This window comes from Bos indicus, chromosome 18, assembly GCF_029378745.1.
Source record: "Bos indicus isolate NIAB-ARS_2022 breed Sahiwal x Tharparkar chromosome 18, NIAB-ARS_B.indTharparkar_mat_pri_1.0, whole genome shotgun sequence".
Classification (NCBI taxonomy): Eukaryota; Metazoa; Chordata; class Mammalia; order Artiodactyla; family Bovidae; genus Bos; species Bos indicus.
In genome coordinates this window covers 36,870,141-36,897,377 of record NC_091777.1, presented here as the reverse complement: position 1 = coordinate 36,897,377, position 27,237 = coordinate 36,870,141, and the positions used below count along the sequence as shown (strand labels likewise).

At 50.3% G+C, this 27,237-nt stretch overlaps 2 protein-coding genes across 6 annotated transcripts in view; both read right to left on the bottom strand.

Annotated features, from left to right (window-relative positions):
* Positions 1–107: 107 nt before the first annotated feature.
* HAS3 (hyaluronan synthase 3) lies at positions 108–26,359 on the bottom strand. 4 transcript variants are annotated; one of them, XM_070771976.1, is made up of 7 exons: positions 26,223–26,359; positions 25,846–25,916; positions 24,252–24,375; positions 7,228–7,863; positions 4,273–4,374; positions 2,492–3,450; positions 108–752 (listed from the first exon to the last, which is right to left on the bottom strand). In XM_070771976.1, the coding sequence occupies exons 2-6, from the start codon at positions 25,884–25,886 to the stop codon at positions 2,527–2,529; spliced, it is 1,827 nt and encodes a 608-aa protein (XP_070628077.1). In that variant the 5' UTR covers positions 25,887–25,916; positions 26,223–26,359; the 3' UTR covers positions 108–752; positions 2,492–2,526. The 4 variants fall into 4 exon arrangements, with proteins under 4 accessions (XP_070628077.1, XP_070628079.1, XP_070628076.1 ...); XM_070771978.1 differs by lacking the exon at positions 24,252–24,375 and having other exon boundaries at positions 26,223–26,291; XM_070771975.1 differs by lacking the exon at positions 26,223–26,359 and having other exon boundaries at positions 24,252–26,193.
* The window catches only part of TANGO6 (transport and golgi organization 6 homolog), a 184,462-nt gene continuing 183,555 nt past the window's right edge, over positions 26,331–27,237 (bottom strand). For both annotated transcript variants that reach the window (XM_019978905.2, XM_019978906.2), the window contains exon 18: positions 26,331–27,069. In XM_019978905.2, coding sequence (XP_019834464.2) covers positions 26,893–27,069 — 177 coding nt within the window. In that variant the 3' untranslated portion in view covers positions 26,331–26,892. The remainder of the gene's footprint in view (positions 27,070–27,237) is intronic.

Below are 27,237 nucleotides of genomic sequence, written 5' to 3'. Positions count from 1 at the left end.
GTTCCATTGGAATTACCTTGACAAAACTAGTTCTGCCTCAAATACCCATCTTGGAACTGAATTACAGACCTTTCATTAGTTCAAAGAGGGAAGGAGGAGTTCAGAGATACCAGCCTTAAGTGAGATTCTTTATTTTGACAAATAAGTGCAGTATAAAAAATTTCACCAGAAAGTAAAAAAAAAAAAAAGTAAAAATAAATATGTTTACAAATTGTAGAAATAATACAAAAGAGGGTTAAAATTCTCATTGAGGAAAAACCAAAACGTGTCCAATTGTATAAAGGCTCTTCCCTTGCAAGAACGGGAATAAAGCTGAAGACCCAGTTTGGTTTCGCTGCTGAAAAATGTACAAAATAACTTAGAAAAACCAGTCGAGGTCAAACGTTGTGAGCCCACTTGTACCTGCCTGCTCGACCTGGGGAAAGTTGGTGATCTCTTAAGTGCAAGGCAGAGCTGAGAGGCGGACTGCCCAGACTCTCCATCTGGGCGTCCATCCCACGTTAACCTTCAAGTAAATGCTGAAGAAAAACAAGCCCTTAGTGAAGTCAGCTCTGCAGTTGGCTGACCGGATTTCCTCCATTGTAGTGCTCAAAATAGTTTACTTCTTGGCCAGCAAAAACACGGAAGAGCCCGGAACAACTGCCTTTAGCAAATGCCTGCTGCCTCTTCCTAGCCTTCTGGATTAGGCCTGATGTCAACCAACAGTCTTCTCAGAAGCTTGAGGCCTATGCGATGCAGCAGTGTTGGCGCACCTGGAAAACCCACGAGTTGGCGGGTGATGAAGGGAAGCACCAGGGTTTGCCAGTCTGACTCAGAGTGCACCTAGTTCCTTTGTGGGTAGCACCTGGGCACACTAGAGGCTTGCCCCTCAACTACTCTCCACCTTGGTGCTGGTTCTGACAGGTCAGCAGGCCCTCTGGAGTGGACATTTGGAGAGAGCACACTGGAGCAAATGACCCCTAAGTCAAAGGCTTAGTCAGTATCCCAGGTTTTAAACCCAAGAGCTCAGAGCAGTCTTGTGGATTGCAAATCTGTAGAAAATGGCCTTCCCTCACACCCTCTCCAAAAAAGCAGAGGAAAACCAAACATCCTCAAGAGGCGTGAGAGAAGACAAGAACCTTAGAATTTAGATACCAGTTCCATCCCCTTGTTTGATTTCTGGACAGGAGCAAGCAAGTGCAGTAGTGACTATCCACAACTTGGCTGTAAGAATTCCCTGGAGAAGCCACTGAGGAGAATGGACAGTCTCAACGATGACCAGCTTGGACTGAGGGCTCACTTAGGGAATGCTGAAAAGCTTTCCATTAGAGGTGATTGTCAAGAACTATAGCCTGAATGTCATGTGTGCTGTCCAGCTGCCAAGGAACCTGTCCAGGCAGTTCCAGGCTGCAGCCAGTTTGGTCAGAGACTCCTAACAGTTTTCCCCCCACATGCTGACGGCAGGCTGGCCTACTGCAGAGGGGCCAATGAGAGCCCTAGGCTCTGTCTCACTTGCCACCTTGCAAAACTTAACTCGGTGAGGAGGAGGGTGGGAGAGGTGACTTATCACTGTGAAGGGAAGCCAAGTGAGAAGGCTGGCTTAGACTCAGAGCTGAATTTGAGAGAGGAATTCAGGAGTATACAGCTTGTAATACCCAAGTCCTCACTTCCTTTCTCATCATGTTAGGGTTTAATCTTCTTGGTAGATGACCAGAACATTTTACCTTCTTAGAAGAGATCACAGACAAGCTAATCTAGATGTTTGGGCAATTTCCAGGTAGAATTGTCAGCTCCCAGCCTCCCTGTAACCCATGGCTTTTAGCACCACCACCACCACCACCGTTTGTTCCTCCTGGCCAGCTTTCTTTTTTAACATATATACACACACATACACACACACACACACTTAACAACAGTACAGTGCTAACTCCCTGCTAGTCTGGCTCATCCTTGGGATGCTGAGATGCGGAATGAGGTACTTCACATAAGAAAGCACCATTCCCGGACCCTGTTTTCTGATGCCCAAAGATCAGGCTTCTGGGCCTTGTATTTCAGGCACAATCTTATTGCATTGATAACTAGATTGAGGTGGGGACATGTTACTAGCTGGCCCAGATCACTCAAAAGTACTCCCACCACCTCTGATTGTGTTCAGGTGGACTAAGAGAACCCCTTTCCTTGGGCCCTTGTTGCTCACTCACCCATGAGAAGTTGCCACTGAATGGAACTTACTATTTGCTTTAGCACACTTCTGAGTTCCCTCTGGATCTCAGGGGAGGAAGTGGAATCTTGCCCAGAGGCCACCTGTATGTGCGGAGGCAACAGACAAGCGGCCTGAAAACAGTATGCCTCCTCTGCCTCTCCTCCGCTGCACTGGACTTGCCTCCTTGAAGCAGAGCTGTCCCAGGCCATACGACAGTCACCATTCTTTGCACTTTGGACCATTAAGAAACTTAAACAGCACTCCCTCTCCCTCCCACCCTGTCTTTTCTGTTCCCCTTCCCTCCCTTACCCATTGCACTCGTCCCGCTCTGCTTGGGGGCTGCATCACACCTCAGCAAAGGCTAAGCTATACTGTTCTGGCTTCTTCCCGCATCGCCGGGCGATGATGGCCAGGTACAGCATGAGGAGGGCCACCCAGTAGCAGCCGTACAGGATGGCCCCAGAGACCAGGAAGGCCAGCTCTGTCTCACTGAACAGATCCTGGCAGTAAGCTGTGTAGGCCAGCCCCCCAAGGAGGACTGCCACCCAGATGGACACAGGGATGAGGCCAATAAAGTTCACCACGATGGTTTTTCGGCCAGAGGTGCCCCAGCCAGACTTGTTGATGGTAGCAATGGCAAAGATCTTGGCCGGCAGGAGGCTGGACATATAGAGAAGGGAGTAGAGCGACATGAAGATCATCTCTGCGTTGCCCCGCAGGAAGCAGGCGTAGGTGGCCTTGATAATGCCCACTAGCTGCACTGTCAGCAGAAAGAGGAGAATGTTCCAGATGCGGCCCCGGTAGAAGAGCTGTATGACCGTGGCAATGAGGAAGAAGGGGAAGAAACCTGTGACCACTGACTCGTAGGTCATCCAGAGGTGGTGCTTGTGGAACCACAGAGAGTTGTAGAGCCACTCCCGGAAGTAAGACTTGCTCCAGCGAGTCTGCTGGTTGAGCCACCGGAGGTACTTGGTGGGGGTCTCCGTGAGGCATTTAGAACGAGCTGTATACTTAGTCCTGTAGCCAAGACTCAGGACTCGGTTGGTGAGGTGCCGGTCATCCCCAAAGCTGCACTTGCTGCCCAGAAACTTCTGGTGGTACCAGTCCTCTAGGAATTGCTGAAGGAGGCTGTTACGGTACATGCCCAAGGGCCCACTGATGCACTGCACACAGCCAAAGTAGGACTGGCAAGCCCGCTCCACGTTGAAGGCCATCCAGTACCGCACACTGCTCAGGAAGGAGATCCATGAATCGTACTTGTTGAGGATCTGCAAGGGAACCAGAGATTCTGGGCCTCCTTGCCTGATGATGAGAGCCCCAGGAGACAGACACCAGAGAACAGGAGGCCTCCTTACACTCTGAGATCTGTAGCCCTTGGCTCTAGTTTCTGTCCACAAGTCCCAGCTCTCTCAGAGATGGGAAACCAGAGGCTGAGAGGAGGCAACCACACCCAGTCAACTCTTCTCAGCACCAGCCCCACCTCTCCTCTGTGTCATATGCACCAACTGTCCCAATGAAGTGCTCTAGCAGCCAAAGCCACCTTCAATCTCAGGAGGCAGCCTGTGGTGGCGGCTGAGAGAAAGGCTTGAGAAAGAAGCAAAGTAACACCCCAGCCCCCTACACTGACCCTTTCTGCAGTTGGAAAGCTTCTTGGAAAGACATGGTATGTTGCCAGTAGTTCCCTTGGAAGAAGATCTGGCCCTTTATTCATACCATACTGCACAGAGCTCTTCACTGCATTGTCCCCAACAGCAAGCGTTTTTCAGGGGGTCTAACTTTGGAGGTGCTTGCTGCACCACTGGCCAAAAAGGAAGCACTCTCTAGGATGGATGGCCTCAGAATACTGTGCCTCTCCCAGCAGCACAGGCTCTCTACATACCAGTCAAGTAATTTTCTGCCCCCCCTGCCCCTGGTGGAAATAGAACAGGAAAGGGGGTGGGTAGCAGATGAGCCCTTTGGTACCAATAAAACTGTCAAAGAGGAAATCCCCCTCCAAAACAAAATGCCCACTTCCCCAGTATATCCAATTAGATGAAGAAGCAGAAAGAATCCAGACCCTCCACCCACAGGAATCCTTGGTTACTTCTTACTTGGACATCTCCCCCGACTCCCCCTACTTGAGGGTCCTCCTCCAGGACTCGAAGCATCTCAATGGTGCAGGCTGGATCCAGCACAGTGTCAGAGTCACACACCTGCAGAAGGAAGGTACTGTCAGTCCATTCTGACACACACACACACACCCACCCCACCCCTGGTGGCTCACTGCCTAAGGGACATAACCCCTTCATCAGACACACTTCAAACCACTAACAAAGAGATCTATGCCAAATAGAAGGGGTGAGATGAATTACCGAGGGAAGTAAGAAACAGGAGAGTTCAGGTACCGACTTGATAGCTGCTTGGCTGAGAGAGGAACCCAGGGGACTTTCAGTGGTGGGCCCAGAAAGGGAAAAGTGTCTAGTACTGGACAGATCTTTAGCCCTGATTGAGCCAGGCTCCTCAGAAGTGGTCTTACTATATTTCTCTGGGGTCCTTGGGAAGAAAGGAAAACGTCACTGAAATCAGGCACTGTGGCTCGAGCAAGGCCAGCAGACATTGCTCAGAAGGCTGAGAAATGGCTCCTGCCAGAGGCTACCACCAAAGCTTGCTCACGGGATCATCACGAACCGAGCTGCCCTGTTTCAGTCTCTTAGACAGCCAGCCCAAGTGGAGGGTGTATCTAGCCCAGTCACAACCCCACCAGTGTGGCTGCCAGGCCACTTGTGCCCTGTTGGCCAGGTCTCCCGGACTAGGGCCCAGCAGAGCCAAGGGCTGTTCTCACCTAGATTCCAGCTCTGGATGGGCCTAGAAGCTGGTAGCAGCTCCTCCACTCAGAACCTGGATCAAATCCTGCCCACCCACCCTCCCCTCCATGGGAGACTCCTGGTTTGATTCTGTTAGGTGACCCATTGTTGTTAATAGTTGAACCTGTACTACAAACACTTACCTTATTGCCTGACTCCTTGTCTACATTTTAGAAAATTACTGAGATGCTGTAAAAATCCCAAATAGCCACTGGGTAGGGGAACTGGCTTCCTGACCCCAACAGAGCAAGAAACAGTATCCACAGATGAGCCCAGAGTCTGCAAAAGCCTAGAATTCTTCTACTAAAGTTGCTGAGTGAGAGCCCACTAGCCTGCAGGAAGGGGGCTGCACTCCAACCCTCTGCTTTCTCTCTCCATCCTGGAAGATTCAGTGACTGCAGACAAGCAGCAGAGGGCAGAGGGGAACCAGCCAGAGTCATCGCAGCCACTCTGACCTGCCTCCCCATTGACACATCCTTACAGCACTGGCCCAGACTGGGAAGGTCGCAGGAGGCTCAGGCCACACTCCCAGAACCTCCTCAGCTTATAGGCCAAGCTTCCCAGCGCTGCTGGTCACACAACTACTCCAGCCCTGACTCTCATTCCTCACACTGCAGCACTTCCTTCATCCCAGGGAGGTCTTTCCAACTGAGCAAGGTTAGGAAACGGCTGCCTGGGCTTCCCCACTGGCTGAAGCAGGGTTATCTCCTGAAGAGGGAAAGACACCTTCAGCGGGCTCATGAAGACAGACTGAAATCCAGAGTGTTCACTGACAGGCAGGCCCAGGGCTGCCCCAGGTGAGCCCATGTGCTGACCCACCAGAACACACTGGAAAGGAAGAGGTGTGGGAGGGCAGGGTTGAGGGGATCCTGTGCTTCGAGGGAATAGACAGCAGTCACTACGGCTTGAGCCTGTGCCAGGGCTCCAGGGCTTTTTCTAAGTCGTCTGAGTCCACTGGCAAGTCTCAAAGGCCCCTGACCCTAGACGGACTGCAGAATTAAGACCTGTCTCACAGCCCTCCCTCTCTGGCGCTGAGGAGGCCCTTGGGCCTAGGAAGGCAGGAAGAGGTAGGTGTACCAACTCTTATGCGAGGGTACAACTTGCCAAACAGCCAAGACAAAAAAATCTGCAGCAAGCTAATTTTAGGTGGGTACCGTATAGAAAATTTAAATATTGGAGTACGCAACATGCTGTCAGCAAGACTGTGCTGGTACGTAGGTGGGCGACCACAGCAGCTGCTATTCATTCAAGCAATGGGCATATGTGCAGAAGGGCAGGAACAGAGAAGGGGGAACAGATGCTGGACCACAAATCTGGGTCCTGGGTGTCAGTTTCTACTCGGTACTGAGATGCATAATCTTTGATCAGTTTTCTCTAGGTTTTGTTATATGAAAACTGGAGCCGTGTTACCTTGTCAACATAATAAAATTTTCAAGGAGGTGTCAATGCCCGCTTCAGCTGGAAGCGAGGCAGGGTCTGTTGGGGTCCTGGCCCTGCCAAGATGGCTGCAGCACTGAGCTGGGGGCTAATTCGCACGTGTGTCCCTCCACCTCACAGACAAGAACCTGACACCAGAAAGAGTGAGACTTTTCATCAACCCATAACTAAAACTATCTGAGTGCTTTGGAGCATGATTCTTTTTTGCTCTTCCCCACACTTTATGAAGAGGCTCATCCCCGTGCTGTCAATGGTGAGGCAGTATTGCACAAGGACAAACGGCCTGGGCCCAACTCCTGGCTCTGCTCATTACTGCTGTGCGACATGAGGCAAGTTAGGCATTAGGCAGCTGCACTGCAGGCTCAGTTTCTGTAAGTAAAAATAAGCACGGTACCCATCCCCTAGGAATATTGTGAGGATTAAAAGAACTAAAACACATGAAATACTTATAACAGTGTCTGGTATAAAGTAAATGCTATACACTTGTTTGCCACTCTGGGGATACCAATCCACAGACCTGCCCAGAGTCCAGAGACCTGCCCAGATTCACTCAGCTAAAGCACCAGCAGATCCAAGATTCCCGCCTAGGTCTTCTTGACCCCAGGACAGCTGTTTAAAATTACTGTGTTTACTGCCTTCTGAAGTGTAGGGGAGGAAAATACAAGACACAGGGCACCCAGACTGGACCTAAACTTCCCCAGGAGAGTATGCCTGGCTGGCTGAACACATCCACACATCCACACACACCTAGGGAAGCACCCTCACCTGGATGTAGTCCACCGAATCACCAAGGGCCTTGAAGGCCGTGTACATGACCTCTCGCTTGCCTCCCCACTTCTGCATGATGCACGAGAAGGTGCTGGCCCGCACCACGTCCCGAACGCGGTCCATGCCCTCCTGCAGGCTGGCCTCCGTCTCACCCTCACCCGCCTCATGGAAGTTGCTGCGCCACACGAAGAAGCCGGCTTGCTCGGTGCCACCGAGCACCTCGTGGAAGATGTCCAACATGTAGGCATCCTCCTGGCGATTGCCATCCACCACCAGGACCACTTTGAGGTCGGGGAAGGCGATGCGCTGGGCTGAGCGCAGGCACTTGCGCAGGTAGTCGGGGTCCTCCTGGTACGCAGCGATGCAGAGCGCCACCGAGCGCCGCAATGGGGAGGGCAGCTTCAGTGTCCGGCCTGCCCGTCGCATGCGCCGGTGCTCCAGGAAGGCAAACAGGCTCTGGATGAGCAGGTGCAGGCCCAGGATGGCACCGTACAGCCCAAAGGACAGGTAGTGTTTTTCTGTGTGGATGAACTGGTAGCCTGTCACATAAGCTGCCAGGATCCCACCCAGCACTGCCAAGGCAAACAGGCTGGTGCCCACCACGCGCAGGGCTGTTGTCAGCTGCACCGGCATCTGGTGGGAGAAGGTGGGAGAAGTGGGTCAGCGGGAGGCAGTTTCTCTGGTCAATGGCCATGGGGGCATGTTCTCTGGGCCTGGCCTAGAACTGGGGAAATGATCCACTAATAACAACCATCACCATTTATTGAACATGACTAAGACTGGAGATGCGAAAGCCAGACCAGTAGTAGTAGTAGTTTAGTAGCAGACAGAGGACAGGCAGGATCCTCTGTCCATGGGATTCTCCAGGCAAGAACGCTCAGCTCTGCCACTTACTGTGTGCCTGTTCTACCCCTTATTCATCTGTAAAATGTGTGTTGCAGCACTAACCTCCTAACAGCTTTGAGGATTACATGGGTTATATACATAAAGCACTCAAAGCAGCGTTTACTATCATTAGCTAAACCCAAGCCAGAGAGATCTGAGAGAGACCTAGCTGGTGGCAGAACTGGGATCTACCTGACCCAAAGCTCTCACAGGTAAGCTTCAGTAGCGGTGAGCCTGAGGCCAGAGGAAGCTCTGAGCATCTGAAAAGCCAAGAAGAAGGAGGAAGTGGAGGGGCAAGGGCAGCTAGGCAGCCTTTATGCCCTATACTCACCAGGGGATCACACCCATGAAGAAAGTGGGGAAGGAAAAGATGAGAAAGAGCAGGAAACAGAGAGAGGTGCCTGAGGGAAAAAAGGAGGAAACAGCTTCCCTTTCTCAAAACAACTAAATCTGTAAGAGAAAGTTTACCAATGTTCTCTGTTTTCTCATCTTTTTCTCTTTGACTTGAGAGGCAGCAAAAAAAAAAAAAGGGAAAGTAACCAGGAAAAGCAGACAAGGGAAAGAAAAGGAAATGAGAGCTGGGGTGTGGACAGCCCTCCTGGAAGCCCAGCACTGGGGCACCAGGGGGAACTGCAGCTGCCACTGCAGCAGCCCAGCAGCCCAGCAGCCCAGGACGGGTGCCTGCCAGGAAGCCCCATCCACTTGGCCCTAGTGCCTGCATGGAATCTCCGTCCACGTACCCCTGTACCCCTGCCCCGCTACTCCAGGAAATGCTGGCAGGTTCTGTTAGGAAAACTCAGGACTTCCAGCATCTGCCCATCTGAAAAGAGCTGGGTTTTAATGAGCCGAGTCTAGCACTTGGTACTTGAAGCCTTGTGCTGGAGACACAGCCCTACTATCGCCCTGGCTGCCTGATCTTGCCCAAATTCTCTGGGACTTAGCAACTCCTTGGGGGAGGGATTCCAATGGTTTCTTGTTCCATAGGTCCCAGGTAAATCATTATACTGAACAGTAGCCCTGAAGGACTGAGTGGGGGAGGGGAGGGGTTGGGGGAAGGCTGATGAGGACAGCTCCGTGCCCGCTACTCTGAGGCCCTCTCCCCATCTCCTCTCCTTGCCAACTGCCTGATCTGGAGAATCCTGTTACCACCACCACCCACCCTTTACAGACAAAGGGGTCTCACTTCCAAGCTTGCTCCAAGTCTAGGTCTCACTCAAACTGACTCCTGACTGCCACCTCAACACAAACATACTTTCTTGCTAGGGGGCTGGTTCCCCTGCCACCTCTCACACAGGAGGGGTGAGGAACACGTAGTCGGTGCCTAAATCAACCGGAGACTCAGGCCTCAGCAGCATTCCAGCAGCTTCGGTCCGGAAAGTGCTGTTGGCAGCCTCACCTCTCCGGGAAGCTCGGCCTCCGGGCGCTCTGCCCCGCTGTCCCGGGGAGCCTGCCTTGTGCTTCCTCTGCAAGATTCCCAGCCGTCCTTGTCTCCCCCGCCCCACCCCCCGGGGGGCTCTCGCACGCGCTTGCAGTCCCCGGGCCCCTAGGCCCTGCATCCACCACCCAGGAGAGCCCCCACCCCCCTCTAGAGCTTATATGCCATGGGGGCGCTGCGGGCACTGCTGCCTGCCTGCGCGCTGGTAAAGAGCAGGGGGCGCCGAGGCCAACCCAGCAACCTGCCCGGCGCTGGCGCCCCGCCTCGGTGCAGTGCCAGAGGCGGTGCCCACCAGGTTAACGCAGCCCGGAAGGCACTGGCCATGCTTCTCACCCCCACCAGACCCTGGCTTTCTAACGAAGGCGGTGCCAGCCACACCCACGTGCCCGTTTCCCACGACCCAGCCGGGAAGAAACGGAAAATGCAAGGAATCAGTCGGACCAGGCCCCACTCACCTCTTGGGGGGAGGGGGGACGGGCGCTACCTTGGCAAAGTGTGCCTGCAGACAAAGGCGGCATCCTCAGTGTCGCCGGCCCCCTCCTTTCCCGGGCAGGACCCCTCCTTCCCCGCTCAGGAACTAAACGCTTTATCCTGGCACCCCTATACCCCCAAGAAGGTCCCGCAGCCAGAGACCCTATGTGCAATCAGGCTCTGGTGCCAGCTCCGCCTCAAGTGGCCCTGCTCAGACAGGGGACCGTGTCTCCCCTCAAGCCGGCGGAGAGGAGCCTCTTGTCCCCCTCCACCCGCTTTTCTCAGAGGAGATCCAGGAGAGCTCGGCCCCTGTAGCTTAATGCGCACCCGGCTTCAAGGGCAAGAGATTGGGGACGCGCCCTAAGCCCTCCCCCTACCCCGAGAGACGTGGAAAAGAGAAAACCTCCAGCCAAAGACGAACGCCCCAATCTACTGCCGACACTGCGCGGGGCTGCCCAGTCTGTAGCCTCTCCAGCTGACAGGTGTGCCCTGCTGCGGGGCCCACACGCGGCGGGACGGAAACTTGTGCGCGGGGCAGGGGCTCTTTGCGCCCGGCCTCCCTCCCAGCCCCTCCGAGTCCCCAAGGAAAGGGGAGCCCAGGCTGCGGGTACTTGCGGCCACGGCCTGGTTGACCCGCAGTAACCAGGGCCCCGAGCATCTTGGTGCCTGGACAGGTGCGAACACCCGGGCCGGCCTGGGGCAGCGAGACTCCAGCCAGCCTGGTGCGCCTCACCGTCGTCCACCTCCTAATCCATTCACAAAACAGGAGCCGCAAGGGAGGAAGGGAGGAGAGGCTGGAGAAGGAGAGGATGAAGAAAGGGAGGAGGGGTCAATGGGGAGGGGGCTACAGGAACAGCCGCCGGGAAGCCTGGAGATGCCGCAGCCCTCAGCTTGCCTCGCGGCGCTGCACGCAGCACCCACACGGCTGGCTGGGGGAGCCGGCGGGGTCCGCTGGGCTGAGCAAGCGCCACCCCTGGAGCCCGGGTTCCTCGGGCAGCCCGCCCCTCTGAGAGGGCTGGCCGGGTAGCCAGGCCCGCGCTCACCGTGCCGCCGGCTGCCCGCGCTCCGGTGCTCAGCAGGCCCGCGGCGGCTCCATGCCCCTCCTCCCGCTCCTCGCCGCCGCGCCTCGCTCCACCGTGCGCCGCCGCTGCTGCGCGCTCCGACTGACGAGCGCTGGCCCCGCCGAGCAGCCTTTAAGTACCCAGCGCGCCCCCGCCGGGAGAAGCGCCCTCCTACGGCCCTGGGGCCGGGAAAGTTGGGAAGAGTGGGAGGGCTTCCCTGAGGGCCGCGAGGGAGCATCCCCTTCCCGACTTGGCCGGGGGAAGCCCGGCGCGCGGTGGGACGCAGGGTCCCGAGTGGACGCGGCTCCTCCTGTTCGGAAAGACTCGCAGTCTCCGCACACTCCGAAATTGGGTTTCCCAACCGAAGCCAAAAGCCAAGTTCCTCCGCGCTCAGCCCGGGACCAACTGCCCAGGGAAGAGGTGGTCATTGTGCTCAACATGGAACCTGAAGCAGTTAACTTCAGTATAACCCATAGGGGCTTCCAAAATTGTGACTCTCACTTGCCCTCTGCCCCACGCCCCGTCTTCTAAGCCTCGAACCCTACTCACCCTGCAAAGCGAGCAAGCAGGTAGAAATCCCCCGACTGCTGCACGCGGAGCTGTGCTTTGTGTAGAACACAAAAAGCTAAACCTAAAGCTATAACAGCAGAACCTTCCTGCTGGGGGTAAAAAAGGCTCAGAAGACAATACTCGTTAAATTAAAAAAAAAAAATGGTCAAAGGTTTTAACAATTTTGACAAGCTCTGAATTCCGCAGTGGGGCGCTGATGACTTCAAGGCTTTCAAGAGCTACAACGGTTTTGCAAGAACCTTGAAAGTTCCCTGTGTCCTAGAGCCAAAACCAATTCCTCCTCCCCTTTTTTACACCTTTACTTCCGACACCCACGACTTCCTAAATTCCCAACTGACCTTATCACCAGAGGTTTCTAAGTTCCCTAAAGCTGACGCTAGACCTGGGTGAGGTGAGGTGGGGTGGGGTAGAGTTGGGCAGAGATGAGTTCTTAGCATTCAAGGAAGGAAGTTTACAATCAGCTGAACACAATGGTTTCTAAATCTCGGAAAATCTTGGATGTATTATAATTGAAGACTAGTAAAAAATGAATTTACATATCCTGGATACCCCTGGGACAACTGCTATGAAAATTTATAGGAATGTGAGTTGCAGTCTGCAAGTTGCTCCTCTCAGAAGTCTGAGGGGCTCACCATGACTCACACTGGGCCACAGAGCTCACGCCTCAGTCTCCCAGGTAAACAGACCTTGACACATCTCCACCCACTCCCATCCTGCAGTATATAAACCAAATCATTTTGGACTCTTGCTTGAGAAAATCATCACTAATATGCTACATAGTTTAAACATTCCTTTTTCGTGTGCTTTTTATAACAAGTGTTCAAGGACTTCCCTGATGGTCCAGTGGTTAAGGATCTGGCTGCCAATGTAGGGGACACGGGTTTGATCCCTGATCCTGGAAGATCCCACAAGGGGATCTTCCAAGGAGCAACTAAGCCTATGCATCACAGCTACTGAAGCTCAAGTGGAGAGAGAAGACCTTGGGTAAGCCCTTGGAGTAAGTTCTGTCACTAGCCAGCCATGTGGCACTAACCTCAGTATCTTCATCCCAGAGATGGGACTGATTATCTGCTTGACAGGACTGTCATAAAGATTGAAAAGACCAACCAAGAGTAAGTGCTCAGTAAAGGTTAACTCCAGCCAACTTCAACCAGAGAATGGCATCTGCTTGCCAATGCTATGGATTCTACATACCTATCCCTCTAGGGTGTGACGCTTGGTGGCAGGAAGTTCAGTATTCATGAAAAATGCCTTATCTCAATTGCATTATGGACTCCCTGAGCTCTAACTACTGCCTCTACACGCAGGGGCATTATAGAGTCTGGAGTTGCCAGACTGGAAGAGCTATCTAATTCTACCTCCCATTGTAATCTACAAATTATTAGAACAGGGGAAACAAGCAGAGGCTGGGCAGCAACAAAAAATTAGTGATCAGCTTGGTGGGAAGTGAATGTCCCATTTAAAGGGGATGTCCCTTTGAGAGAGATGGCCCAGCATGGCCAGGTGCTCTATCGTTAGGAGAAGCCAGAAATTCAGATTCTTATGTGAAGTCTTCTCCTACTGAAGTGTTAGCTACTAATTCAAACGTTAAAAAACACTCCACAGGTCAGGCCAAATGTGTCTGAGTCAGATCCGGCCAACTGGCTGCTTGCAAGTGACCTGTTTAGACAATTAAGGAACAGAGCAGCCGGTTTGGAAAGATCCCTTCTGCCCTCAGCAACACAGCAGCATGACTTCTCCGGGTGCAAGTTTCCTGGGGCTGCTCCGGGATCATCTCATGCCTAGTTAATTTCCAAGACTCCAAATTTGTCCCACAGGCTTAGTGCCTAACTCACTCAGCTGGTTCCAGGGAGGTTTATAGGTGGTGAGCTGATATAGCACCACCTCACTAGTCAATTAAAACCTCTGAAATAAACAGCAGGCCCAGGGCACCATTATGAGAACAGTAAACACTCTGCCCATATCCACTGGCTTGACCCCCTAAATGGCTTCCCCTGGTGAGCAAATTCTCTTTTTCTGGTCTTCAGGGCCAGGCAACCTAGTGTGATCGGGCAGCTAGGAGAGCTTTACCCTTGTGGCCAGGCAGAATTTGCCTGTAATTAACATCCACTTTGCTGGGCCCTATTTGCATTAGTCTCTTCAGGGGGAGGTGGGTTGGGGAATCTTTAAGGGGCTGATACAACCAAGCTCACATTTATCTCTGCTTACCACTGGGGATTTAGAAATAGGAATAATTCCATATACAATTACTTAAAAACGTGATTTCAGAGGGTGCTGAACTAGCTGCTACCCAGATTCCAGAGGGTAAGCCTCCTATTCAGTTCTGTGGCAGAAGGTTCATGCGGTATTTCAACATTCATATATGACCTGCTCTGAGCCAAGAAGGATGCTTTTGGCCCTGCAAAGTCTCAGGCTGGTCTCTGCTGTCTAAATGGTTATCCATTTTGAAGACAAATACACTTGAAAACTTGTTACCATAGAAGAAAGTTTATAATTAAATGTTGCTGAGAGACTCCAATTAGAAGAATTTGAAGATTTTTTCATGAAAGAGATCTCTGAGCTGGTATGGGCTGAGCAGAGTTTCACGAAAAGCGGCAGGAGCATTCTAGACAGAAGGCATCATTTACAAATAAAGAGTATATAGAGGAGGAACTTCCCTGGTGGTTAAGAATCCACTGGTCTTCCAAAGCAGGGGACATGGGTTCCATCCCTGGCTGGGGAACGAGGATACCACATGTGTGCTAAGTCACTCAGTCGTGTCTGACTCTTTGTGATCCCATGGACTGTAGCCTGCCAGATTCTTCTGTCCGTGGGGATTCTCCAGGCGAGAATACCAGAGTGGGTTGCCACGCCCTCCTCCAGGGGATCTTCCCAACCCAGGGATCGAACCCAGGGCTCCCATATTGCAGGCGGATTCTTTACCATCTGAGCCACCAGGGAAGCCCAGGATCCCATGTGGTGGCACAAGGCAACTAAACCCTCGTGGCAGCACAGCTACTAAGCCTGTGCATAGCAACTAGAGAAGCCAGTGAGCCACAACGAAGATCCTGCATGCCACAAACTAATACCTAACACAGCCAAACAAACATTCTAAAAGAGAGAAAGTAGAGGAACGTGTCCAGAGAAGGCAATGGCAACCCACTCCAGTATTCTTGCCTGGAAAATCCCATGGATGGAGGAGCCTGGTAGGCTGCAGTCCATGGGGTCGCTAGGAGTCAGACATGACTGAAGCGACTTAGCAGCAGCAGCAGCAGAGGAATGTGTGAGGTGTGTTCAAAGCCCAGCAAAGACCAGTCATGAAACAAGAAATTTACACTTAAGAACCTGCATCGCTGCTGCCATGTACAAAGTGCCTGATAGTCTACCTGCAGAGGAAGAAGCTGGGAACGGATTCTGGAGGGCCTTGGGTGACAGAATGGTCTGGATTTTATCCAGTAGGTAACAGAGACCTACTGAAGATGTCAGAGCAAAACAGTAAGAGGTTATAAGTCTTGTTTGGTACTTTGGGGTAAAGACTAGGAGTTGGGTAGGAGACCTGTTGGGATGCAGAAGGGATCCTCCCAACTCAGGAATCTAAACAGAGTCTCTCAAGTCTCCAGCACTGGCAGGTGGGTTCTTTACCTCTAGCGCCACCTGGGAAGCCCTAGAATGTAGATAAATCACAACAAAAGGGTGAGAAAGGGCTGTTGTGTGAATTGTTGGTGCTGCCTCCAGGAAGTGGAGGTGAGGGCTGGCAGTGTCAACTACCAGGCACAAGTGAGACTACAGGTGGTGGAGTAACCAAGGGAAAGAGACTTCTACAGTTTGGAGGGCTGAAGAGGCCATTCTCAAAGCTCTGGAGGGTCTGAGGTGACTGAATCTGACACTACTACAAACCAATATCTCACCTTTCAACTAATTTTCAAATCCAAACCCATGAAATATTCAAATACCTGTGCCAATAGGAGCCTGCTGTTCGATCCCTGTTGTCATCACTCATGCTTGAAGCTGTGGGATAGCCCTGCCAGGTGCTGCTCTGCTCCACTGGTTGCCTACTGAGTCACTGGGCAGAGGACGGGTAGAGGGATGTTCTAGCTCCACAGCTCCCCCGTGCCCTCTGACCTCACGCTTCAGTGTTCCACCCTGGCACCCAGCCCACAGCTTCTAGCAAAGCAAGCAGAATGGAGGATGGCAACCAAGCCATGAGGTCTCCTCCAATCTCTCCAGGCTTCATCCCATCAACTTCCTCTGGGCTGACCACAATCAAAACCTCTCAAAGCTAATGAAGGTGAAATTTAAATTGGCCCCCAAAGAGCAGCAGGCTATGTCTCCCAGGTGACTAAATAGGGCTTTGTCCTCAAGGCAGCTTAATCTGCAATACTAGTTAATACATAATTCAAAGTGGAAGGTGTGTGCCTTGACAGCAGCCAGGCAGCTACCAGCAAACAAAGTTATCCTTTCATAGCTCTCCCCTCTTACCGACAAGTAGTCTGTAATCAGTACCATTTCTAGGTGCTACGTTTGAAGGAGGAGGCTTAAGGACTTCTCTGTCCTGCAGTTACAGTGGTTAGATTTTAACTCTAGTCTTTCTCTCCTTGGATGGAAGGGTCGTTTTCATTTAACGTTAAGGGGCCTCTGCTTGACTGGAGGCAGGGCTGCCAGTTCCTACTAAGGGGCCAGGTTCTTTTATGGTGGCTTGAAGGTCAGGATTAGAAGGGCACACAAGAACGATAACCAAGTATCAAGCCAGACTTGGAGATGCTTTTCTTGGAATCCTGAACAGGAAAAGCTCTTCCTGGCCATCTTTCCTTCCTCTCCCTCCCTCAGGTGAATGAAGAAAGAAATCCAGAAGGCGATTTTAAAGCATAATCTACCTTCTTGGTGGAATATTGTGCAGCTACTAAATATAATGTTCAGGAAGAGAATGTAGGAATATGCAAAAAATACTTATAATGCAATATTAAATGAAAAGGCAGGATACAAAAATCATCATGTATGAATGACTGCATAACATTGCTGTTTTCTTTTGAATCCTATGAATTAAAAAGCAGGAGAGAAATTCACCCAGATATTAATATCAGATTTGGGTGGTAGGTCAATGAATTTTTCTCTTTGCTTTTTTCTCTGTACTCTCCAAATATTCTATTAATGGTACAGTGGATAGGAATCTGCTTGCTAATGCAGGGGTCATAGGTTTGATCCCTGGTCTGGGAAGATTATTCCATTTGCCTCGGAGCAACTAAGCCCATGAGCCACAACAACTGAAGCCTGCATGCCCTAGAGCCCATGCTCTGCAATAAGAGAAACCACTGCAACAAGAAGCCACCTCACTGTAACTAGAGAGCAGACCCCGCTCTCTGCAACTAGAGAAAGCCCGTGCAACAACGGAGACCCAGCACATCGAAAAAATTAATAAATAAAAATAATATAAAATTATATAAATTGTAAATTCACAGAAACTGGTGCTGGGTGGGACATAGCATCATATATGGGTTCACGTTCAAAAGGTCCGGCAACCTCAGTCTAATGAAAAAGCAGGGAAGTTGGGAGGGCCAGCATGCAGGATTAGTGGCCGCCAAAACTCCAGTTAATTTGCTTTATTTAAATCCCTCGAACTGTTCAAGAGATTTTTTGCGGGGAAGAAGGGAGTATGTAGATCTGGGCCTGCTCATCCAGCAACTCTGAGTGAATTCCAAAAAGATTCTTTCCTTTTGGCAACACAACCCTGAACCAGGGCACAGGATTTGCCTGGCACAACCCAGCTGGTGTCAACCTCCACTCAGTCCCTCATCCAGGGTCATGGTGATCCTGGGGAAGAGAGGCAGGCACTCTAAATGTGGGCTCTAGGAGCACCCTGAGAGGATGCTCTTCCTGAAAAAAAAACGTATTTCCAAGAATGATGATGTCAGCAGCATCGCACTCCTGCCCAGGGAGAGGCTGTCTTTTCTGGGTGCTGTAAACCGACTCCCATCCTGATAACCATGGGCATGTCCACACCCACACGTGCACATAACATACTGTACCCAGAACCAACACGTGCATACTCGCTCATTACACAAGTACACACTCACTTTTCTCAGACCTGATCGGGACACAATCCCAGCCTAGAGCTCCAGTTGTAGGACCAAGGATCAACAGGAGGGGAACAAACTGCTTAAGGTAACCTCGTTCCATATTCACCTGGGCTTTGTTACAGTATTGTCAATTACAGTTCTTAAATGTGCTCGTACTTCTGCTTCATGTCCTCTTTCTTGATTAAAGACAGTTAGTCACTGTCACAGAGGAGGTCCAAAGCTCCATCATCCATAAAAGCAACTGGAGAAGAGCCAATGGTAGGGGCAGTTCCCATCAGTCCTCTGTGGGGAGAGACCCCCCCAAATATGTCCCACACTCGTATTTTTTGTTAGGACACCTCCCTAACACATACACTCTGTGTCTTTCTCTCTTCCTGCCCCCTGCCATCCTTTTCTCACCAGATAAGCTAATGCAGCGGTTCTCATGTCTGGCTACTGCACATTAGACTTTTAAAACTCCAGGAGGTTTTTTAAAAACATGAATGCCTGGACTCTATCCCGGATCAATTTAGTCACAATCACTGGGGGAGAGCTCCAGGCTTGAATTTTTATTGAATTCCCTAGGAGATTCTATTATGCATCCAGCATTGAGCACGCATCCCATGGATTCTCCTCACATGGGTTTGCAAGTACATCTCTGTGACCTGGAGGACAGCAACCAACCAGCCAGTCCCGGGGCTGAGCTCCAGAGTAGACGAGTGTCTACCCAGCACCTTGCCTGCCACACTGGTCTGAATGAAGTGACCTCAAAGACTTAACAATGAACCAATGAACTACTGAGCCACAAGGTAAAAAGGAAAAGGAGAAAAGACATTAATTTGAGGTAGAAATTAGCAGGGAGAGCCGAGGAGATAAACAGAGGTGGATGGGGACTACCTAGGCGTGTACCCAGATCTCTGAATCTACCTGGAATGGGGTTGATACAACCTTTCCATTGGCAGAAGTGTTGCCTGCTTTTTCCAGGATAACAGGGGTAAAGCCAGGGAGGAGAGAGTTGCCAAATAGCAACCAGGATTTGTTTATTTCACAAATGACAGGACTTCTGTGCATGAAGGGCTTTTCCTCCCTGAAGGATGGGTTAGGGTGGTGGATCTGGGCTGCTCTTTTTTGGGGCACAGAGTCCCGACGACTCTCTCTCACATGGTCCTGGCCCTGGCCACAGAGCAACTCCCACAAGGCATATGCTGGAGCCTTGTTCTTTGCAATCTCTGAACAACACTGATACAGTTTCTTTGGGAAGTGGTGGTGGGAGGGTAGAGACTCACCCCAGGCCCAGCTCTCTGAAGCATCAGCACCACATTTCTTTTAGTACAGACAGCCTAATTTCAGGCAGGCCTTTCCCTAGGATTAATATGGTCACCACAGGTTTTAAAGTGTGGAAAGTGGGTGTGTGGTCTAATAAAGGTGTGTGTGAATGTGGGGGGTGGGGCGGGGTAGGGGTTGGGGAGCCTTTTCAAGCTCTAGAGACTCTGGAAACTTGGAGCAGGCAGCTTTGTTCTCCCCAGCGCCTGGCTACCTATGCGTGTGATGTCTAGGGCTGTACCTCTGAAAAGCCCCACCCAGGCACTGTTCTAAGCAGGCTTTAGCTCTTAGGGCAGACAATGAAGATTAAACCTTACCTCATTTAATAAACCACTTAAAGGCCCAGTAGCTGTCCCCAGTCCCCCAAGCAGAGAGGATGCTCCTGCAGCTCTGAAGCGGCTCCTCACAACAGCAGCTCCACCCTTGGCGCCCCTGCATCTCTGTGATGGAGTTAGGTGCTGGCTACCTGGTTCCTATAAGAACCAGTGAACAGGGACTTCCCCAGGGTCTAGTGGCTAAGACTTGTTGCTTTCAAATGCAGCAGGCCCAGGGTTCCATCCAGATCAGGGAACTGAGATCCTGTGTGCCTCAACTAAGACCCAGCAGAGCAAACAACCAACCAAAACTAGCGAATAATGTCAGAAGCTTCTCTGCTCTAGTGCACTCATTTCTCCGTTTCTCTCTCCATTTTTAAGAACTTCTCTCTCTGAACCCTATTTTCCCCTTCTGCAAAATAGGCCCATGAATTCCAGTCTCATTTTCTATGAAGGAATGGTATGGAATACAGGTGTCAATGTATATATGCAGGAAATATATACCCAAGAATTAAAACCATCCATTGTTATTCTGAGATACTGAAATCTGAGAACTGAAACCCTGCTCATAAGAGGTGAAAAATTGAAACAAAAAAAACAACAAACCTTTAAGGAGACATTTCTGGGTTCTGATTAGAGCTCATGGGAAGACTTGCTACATTTTCTATGCCCCTACACAGCAGCTCTGCAGCCTCAGAGGTCTACTGCCTTAGGTACCCCAGAAAGAACAGGTCCATCAATGAGCGATTTACAAAAGCTGTCTAAGTACAGAAGCAGACAGGCTAGGGGGCTTGAGCAAATCTCATGTCCGGCTGCTGAACAAAGGACAAGGTCAAATACAGTATGTGTAACAAGTTCTGGTGTTTGAAGTTGGGTTTTGATGTACAAGGACACTATCTGGAGGGAGTCTGGCCTGAGGTTTACCTTGAAACACATGCTCCATCTGAACAGGCAGGGAACCATTGTCTTTATCCTCACTGATATTAAGAACAGTTTTTTGGATTTCCCTGACGGTCCAGTGGCTAAGTCTCCATGCTCCCAATGCAAGGGGCCCAGGTTAAACGCCTGGACAGTGAACTAGATCCCACATGCCGCAAGTAAGGATTCACATTCCACAACAGAGACTGAAGATCCACGAGCCGCAACTAAGACTAGCACAGCCAAATAAATAAAATAAATATTAAAAAAGGAAAGGAAAAAAAAGTGTGTGTGTTTTTTTACCACTTGGAAACATAGTGTCTGTCTATTGGGTAGCAAAGCACAGTGGCTAAAAGCCCAGCCTTGGGAGTCAGACTGAGTCCAAATACTGGTTTGGCTACTTTTCACTAACTCCGTAATCTGGAGCAAGTAATTAGCCTCTTATGTGTCTCAGTTTTCCCATCTACAAAACAGGGATAATAATAATACCTCCCTCATAGGCCCAGTGTGAGGATTTAGTGGATTAATAAAGGTCAGGTATAGAGAAGAGCATAATAAGCTCTTTATAGTGTTAAGGTGATGTGGAGCTCCAGCAATCATTCCACCTGGGTTTTACAGGATGAACCTGATACTCTGAGTCGCCGTCAGACCCTAGGTCCTGAGTATGCCTTGGGAATCACGGTCATTATCAAGGGGGCACTTCTAACCCCATGAGAAGGCACACCCTGAACACACAGGACTGAGTCTCAGAGTGGAGAGCCTTGTCCAGGTACTTCTGAACAGACCTGGGGGACTTGGGCTCTCTCTCCAGGATGAGTACTTATAGCTGGCTGCCGGTGAGCATAGCTGCAAAGAGTGTCACTGTGCTCCATTAGTGGCTGTGATCCACAGAAAACTCCATCCTCTGAAGACTCCCTGGGCCAGAATTTTTTAGAGAATGGTGTTAACACTACACTGTGGTGACTGAACCTGTATGGCATGGCTATTTAACACACTGTCAGCTGAGGATGGAGGAACATGATCAGCACAAGTGGGTTCATGGACGTTTTGGTACAAACACTGAAAACATTTGTATCTTTTCAATCTGTTCTTCCAACCTCTTAGGACTTATAGAAACACTTCAAGATGCAAAGAGTTATGTTTGAGAAGCACTGGAAATTAGAGATAATTCAGCTGACAATCAAGAGGCAAATGCTTAAACCAGCTGTGGCTCATCTATACAATGGAAGACACACCACATCACAGGGCAGAGTCTGTAAGTACTGAGAATGTCTCCAAGATATGTGACTAAGAAAAAAATACACAGGACAGTCTTTATGGTGACAATCCCATTTTTCCTTTGGAAAGCAGTAATGTATATTTGAGTGTTCATTTGGGAAAAGGGGGAAAGGAAGGAAAGATCTGGGGATATATACCCAACTGCCGATCAGTGGTAACCTTGGGTAGGAGTGGAGGTGAGTATGTCTTTGTCACATATACTTTAAGTCTGTTATAATGCATAAAACATATGTAACACACATGTGCATGCACAGACAGACAGATGCAGCCAGGGCGTTTGTACCTGAGGAGCTGGCTTTGCTGCTCGTCAGCACTCTGAGGGCAGGGGACAGCACAGGGCCAGCATCCCTCAGCACAGGTCCTTGGAGATTCAACCACTGCTTCGTGGGACTCATGTGTCAGGGCTTCTGTGTGTACATGAGCCCCTGAATGTTTCCCAAACTGTGCTCCAGTTGGAAGTGTTTTCCTGCTATACTAGTTTTGTGGGGAGAGGGTCCCTAGCATTCAATGGATGTTCAAAAGAGTCTGCTTCAACCCCTCAGGAGACTTTGGCCAAATTCCACCGAAGAGGAGTAACAATAGCTTGCCTCTCCGATCCACGATGCTGTCCTGAGAATCAAACAACCTCATGGATAAAAAACGAAAGGAAACTAAAGGAAACCCAGAGGGACTGACCTTGCTCTTCTATGCCCAGGGATGCAGAGTGTTTTGGGGGTGGAAACAGGTAACACCTGAGCCCTTCTGGGAGCATGGACCCCCTGAGTCAGCACGAAGGACAGTGGGGAGGGACCACAAGGAGGACCCTTTGAGTAACTGGAAACAGCCCCTTTCAAGGCTGGTGATGTGAGTCTGTGCTCCCTCTACACGGCTGGCAGGCACGGGTACACTGAGCACAGCCCTGAGCCCTGGCAGCAGCCGGTGTTGTAAGAAGACAACTCCCAACCCCCAAGCAGCCAGGCAGCTCAGAGCAAGTGGTGCATGGAAGGGAGAGGAGCACACACTGCAGTGAGGCTGCCGCGTGTGACTGCAGAAGCTCCATGGCTGCAGAACTCGCTGGAGGACACAGCTGGGCCCTTAGAGGTCATGCCTGCTGCTGTCCAGGAGGCAGGGGAAGAAGCACATGCCTACTCCTCTTCCACGGTCAGGCACAGTGGCTGCCTCCCACAGCCCACCCTGAAACTCAGTTCCCGTTTTCTGACTCCCCTCCTTGCACTGAAATTCCAGCTGAGCCTTTGATTCTGTGCAGAGACTGCAGAGGCCAGTCTGATTGTGCACAGGTCAGATGAATTGTCCTCCCACCCACTGATCAACTTTCACTCGCCCTGGCTGTCCCTCCACAGAGGGACTGCTCGCGAGTCACAGGCAGGTGGCAGGCAGGGCTCCATTCACTCACAGCCTCACAGACAAAGAGCTGGAGCAGGGCAGGGACGGAGGCCAGACCCACAGGGCTGCTGTCCTCTTTCTTCTGCTGCCAAAGAAGGAGGGTGGTGAAAGGGGACAGGGCTCACTGCTTCCATAGGACTGAGGGGAAAAAAATCCATGGTTGGGTATGAATTCCCTTTGCCTCAGTGTATTTCCCATTTTACAGCTTTCATCACCTTGGCCTCAAAGTACTTTCCAAAAACAAGCTGAAAGAGAATTCACCTTCCAACGTAGGGGGTGCAGGTTTGATCCCTCGTCAGGGAACTAATATCCCACATGTCTCCTGGCCAAAAAACCAAAACATAAAGCAGAAGTAATATTAAACAAATTCAATGAACACTTTAAAATGGTCCACATTTAAAAGAAAAAAAAGAATCTTAAAAAACACCAAAAACATGCTGAAGGGGCTTCAGCTGGAAATAGGTCTGTGGCTGCCCCTACCTCACTCAAAGTGGTCCACAGGCCAGGCGCCCCACACCCCTCCCCTCCATTTCCAGTGGGCTCACACCATCCCTCCTCTTTCACCTCTCTCCTCTCCCACCTTGGACCCTGGCACTCGCCACTTCCTATGCCTGGACTGCTCTTCCTCCAAGTATCTTTATGTCTGCTCCTTCATCTCCTTCTGATCTTTACTCAAATATCAGCTTCTCAGGAGACCTTCTCTGGACAACTTATCCAAACTTATAGCTCTCAGCCCATACGCAGACCAATTCCTGACCTCAGTTTTCCCTATAGCACTTATCACCATTTGATATTCTATCCTTTATCTTATTTCTTGTCTGGCTCCTTCTGCTATAGTGGCAGCTCTCCCTGAAGGTCTGCTGTGTTCTCAGTGCCTGGTACAGCATCTGGCACATAGTAGGTGCTCAACAAACTGTTGTCACTGTGATTTGCTTTCCTACCCACCGTCCCTGGTTGGCTGTTATCTGGGGATGGATTGACAGAGCCATAGGAAAGTGAAGGAATGGAGAAGAGAGGTGAAGAAAGAACAAGAACATGAAAATATGGAAAAGTATGTGTTTGGAGAGATGATATGGAGCAAAATGCAAGTTAGGAGATTTCTGATTAAATAACAGCGGGTGGAGACGTCCCTGGTGGTCTAGCGGTAAGACTCCATCCACACTCCCAATGCAGGGTTTGATCCTTGGTTGGGGAACTAAAGATTCCCCATGCCACACAGTGCAGCATAAATGAATGAACGAATAGATAAATAAATAAATAACAGAGGGTGTGTAAAAGGGCAGGTATGTGCCGAGGAGGAAGGACAGCACACCAGAGAGGGAAGCCATCCAGTGTGTCCGAGAAGTCTAACCTGATGAAGCAGTTGACACTTGGGTAGAGTTCCTGGGTTTGGCTGCAGCCACAGCTTTCGGCCCCTTGCTGGTCTTTTGCCACAGTCCCATCCTCTGGAGATCAAGGGAGCTGTGCCAGCGGGCCTGGAAGAGGAAGAAGAAGCAGGGAAGGGAAGGAGCACGAGTAAAAGACCCATGAGTGATACAGGGGAGCTTGGGGCCACTATGCAGTGGAGGAACTGGAGGTGAGAGGCCAGAAGAGCTTCGGTGGCAGAGACGGAGGGAGGAGCCCCGAGGAGCAGCAGGAGAAGATGGCCCCAGAAGGAGGAGAGATGAGCAGAGGCGGAGGCAAGTGGAGGGACGCAGCTGTGACACAGAAGCAGACACACCTTACGGGCCTGTGCAGGGAACTGTCACCACTGCTCCTGCCATCTGCCCCTGGAGTTCTGTACCTTTTTCTAAGTTTTGTGTTCTTATTATCCTAAAGCTCTAAATTCTCATGCTCTTTCTCAGGGATGGAAATGTATATAGATATACATATCTATATAACATCTATACAGATAAACATGGGAGGTTATAATTTGGAAACTTTTCACGTTTTAGTCATATTTGGTGTTTAGGAGGGTGACATTAAGGTATCCCTCCCCTTGAGTTCGGGCTTCCCAGGTGGTGCTAATGGTAAAGGATCCACTTACTAACGCAGAGATGCAAGAGACATGGGTTCAATCCCTGGGCTGGGAAGATTCCCTGGAGTAGGAAATGGCACCCCACTCCATTTTCTTTCCTAGAAACTTCCATGGGCAGAGGAGCCTGGCAGGCTACAGTCCAGGGGGCCACAAACAGTCAGACACGACTGAGCAACTAGCACACACAATGACCCTTTGAGTTTGGTAACAAGGACAGAAAAAGTCACTCTCTGAAATTGAATCCATCAAAATCAATAAAGAACAAATGCTTTTAGCCACTTGCCAAATAATTCAAATTAAGAGACAACTTCTAAATGGAAATAAAGGGACCAGGATACTCTGCGAGGCACTCGCTAGATGGGTATTTAGACTGGAGAGTTTCTCAGTCTAATCAAGTTGATCCATTAGGGTATGTCCCAAGAATTGTAATGCATTTAATGCAAATAAAGTTGTAAATTAAACCAACGGTCTGACACATCTGATTATCTTAAGAGGGTGGTATGGAGTTTAGTTAGAGGAAGGCCAAGAAATAAAAACTTCAGTGTCTATCCAACTGGTCCACAGGAGATTCGTCTCTGATCTGAAAGTCCAATCCTGATGTTCTAGACATCTTTGATCTGGAGAATGGAATAATCTTAATATCCTAGCTGAATGGAAATATTCCTTAAAAACACCTGACTCCCTACGTTCTAATTCACTGCTCACCACAAAGGTTCTAAGCTAAGGACCATGTCTGTAATTTGGCTAGAGGGAAATAGTCTGAGGTTAACTGGCAAATGGACCTGCTTGTAGACAGATCCTTCAGTCACTTGAGAGTTTTGGGAAACTGTGTTTTGCTTCTGCTGGGGCCTGGTCAACAGAGAGTAGGGATAAGACTCCAACAAAATTCATCCCTGATGACTGGTTAAAGACTCTGGGTTAGCCTCACCAAGGTGTTGATGACAGAGATGGCTTATCTGAAGCAGTCATCCAGTTTCTCCTTTTTGTCTTCTCTTTTAGCTGCAATCAAAATTCAGAGGTCGAAATATGTAAATTGGTAAAAAGACATCTATAGCACTACATGTGAAATGACTTCAGTAAACATGGCATCAGGTCACCAATAAACAGCACACTTCCAACAGGCATTTAGTATGAACACACTGTCCAAGCATTCCTCAATCTAAAGGAGCATAAGACTGAAGGCAGGATATAAGCTCTTATCTGAGATGTTCATGGCTCTTTTCTCCTATTATCAGGGCAACTCTGTGCAAACAGCAGCAGAGGAAGTGAAAGAAAAAGGCCTGGGAGGGCAAACACAGCGCTTACCCTTCTTCTCTGGAAGATTCAACCAGTTTGATTCTTTTCTCTGGAGATCAAATCCTCCTTAATGCTACAGCTTTTCATCTCAATAGCAGAGGACCAGATTCAGACCTGTTATTCTTTCCAGCTGAGTTTATTTTATTCCATTTTTGCACGTTTTGGTAACAAATTCCTTTCCCTCCCTACCACCAACTGCATCTCCATCCTCTGAAATGCCTCCTGAGCAGCCAAGGATGACAAGCCCTGGCTGCTCCTCATCACAAAAGGGACCATCAGCAGGGAAGAATATCAGGTATGTGATAGGTGAGTGGTCAACCTCTTCTATACTGAAGTCGTAAGAGAATGGTTAATTAACCAAACTCCATCGGTTGTGTTGAACAGATACTTCCATCAGGTAGATGTCCTTCTCTGAATGCTACAGGACAGTGAAAAATGTTCAGATCAATGAGACCTGTAATCTCTTCCATGAGTACACACTTTAAGCTGGATGCAGTGTGACTAAACAGATGATACAGGAAGGTCCGCCTGAAGACACACGTGACCAGAGACAGAAAGCCACCTCCAGGGGCAGCCATATTGCCAGCTCCAAAGGGGCAGTGGGGCCACCTGCTGGAAGGCCTGGACACTGCTCAGGATGCTTGGTCCCTCTGCCTCCTCCAAGTCCTTCAAGGCTGGTCTATGGCAAGACCGTGATCTTTTTCTCCAGCTTCTGTGGCGGAAACAGGAAGTTTCTCATGATCCCATCCAGCTCTTCCAGGGCTAGCTGGGCATGAAGCCTGGCCACATCATCGGGCTCCAAACACACCACGTGCTTCAGCAGGTGGTAGAGATCCTTGAGGACGTCCCTCAGCACCTGGACGAGAGAGACAGAGTCAAGGCCATCTGTCTACTGTGCCAAATTTTCTCTGAGTGACCTAAGTGCCTTCTCCTATCTGAGGTATTCTGGGAGGAAACCCACAGGCTCCTTTAAGAAGATAAAACGTGGTCCTCTCAGGTGGGAGATGGGAGTGGGGCAGCTGTA

What these genes read in the sequence shown, in the direction of transcription:
- HAS3 (XM_070771975.1), bottom strand. Translation starts at nt 24,428, where the DNA reads ATGGGTCTTTTACTCGTGCTCCTTCCCTTCCCTGCTTCTTCTTCCTCT. An exon ending in ATTCGGTGGACTACATCCAG is followed by an intron (nt 4,375 to 7,227) that starts GTGAGGGTGCTT and finishes TTCCTTCTGCAG; the next exon opens with GTGTGTGACTCTGACACTGT. An exon ending in GAGTCGGGGGAGATGTCCAA is followed by an intron (nt 3,451 to 4,272) that starts GTAAGAAGTAAC and finishes GTTCCCTTGCAG; the next exon opens with ATCCTCAACAAGTACGATTC.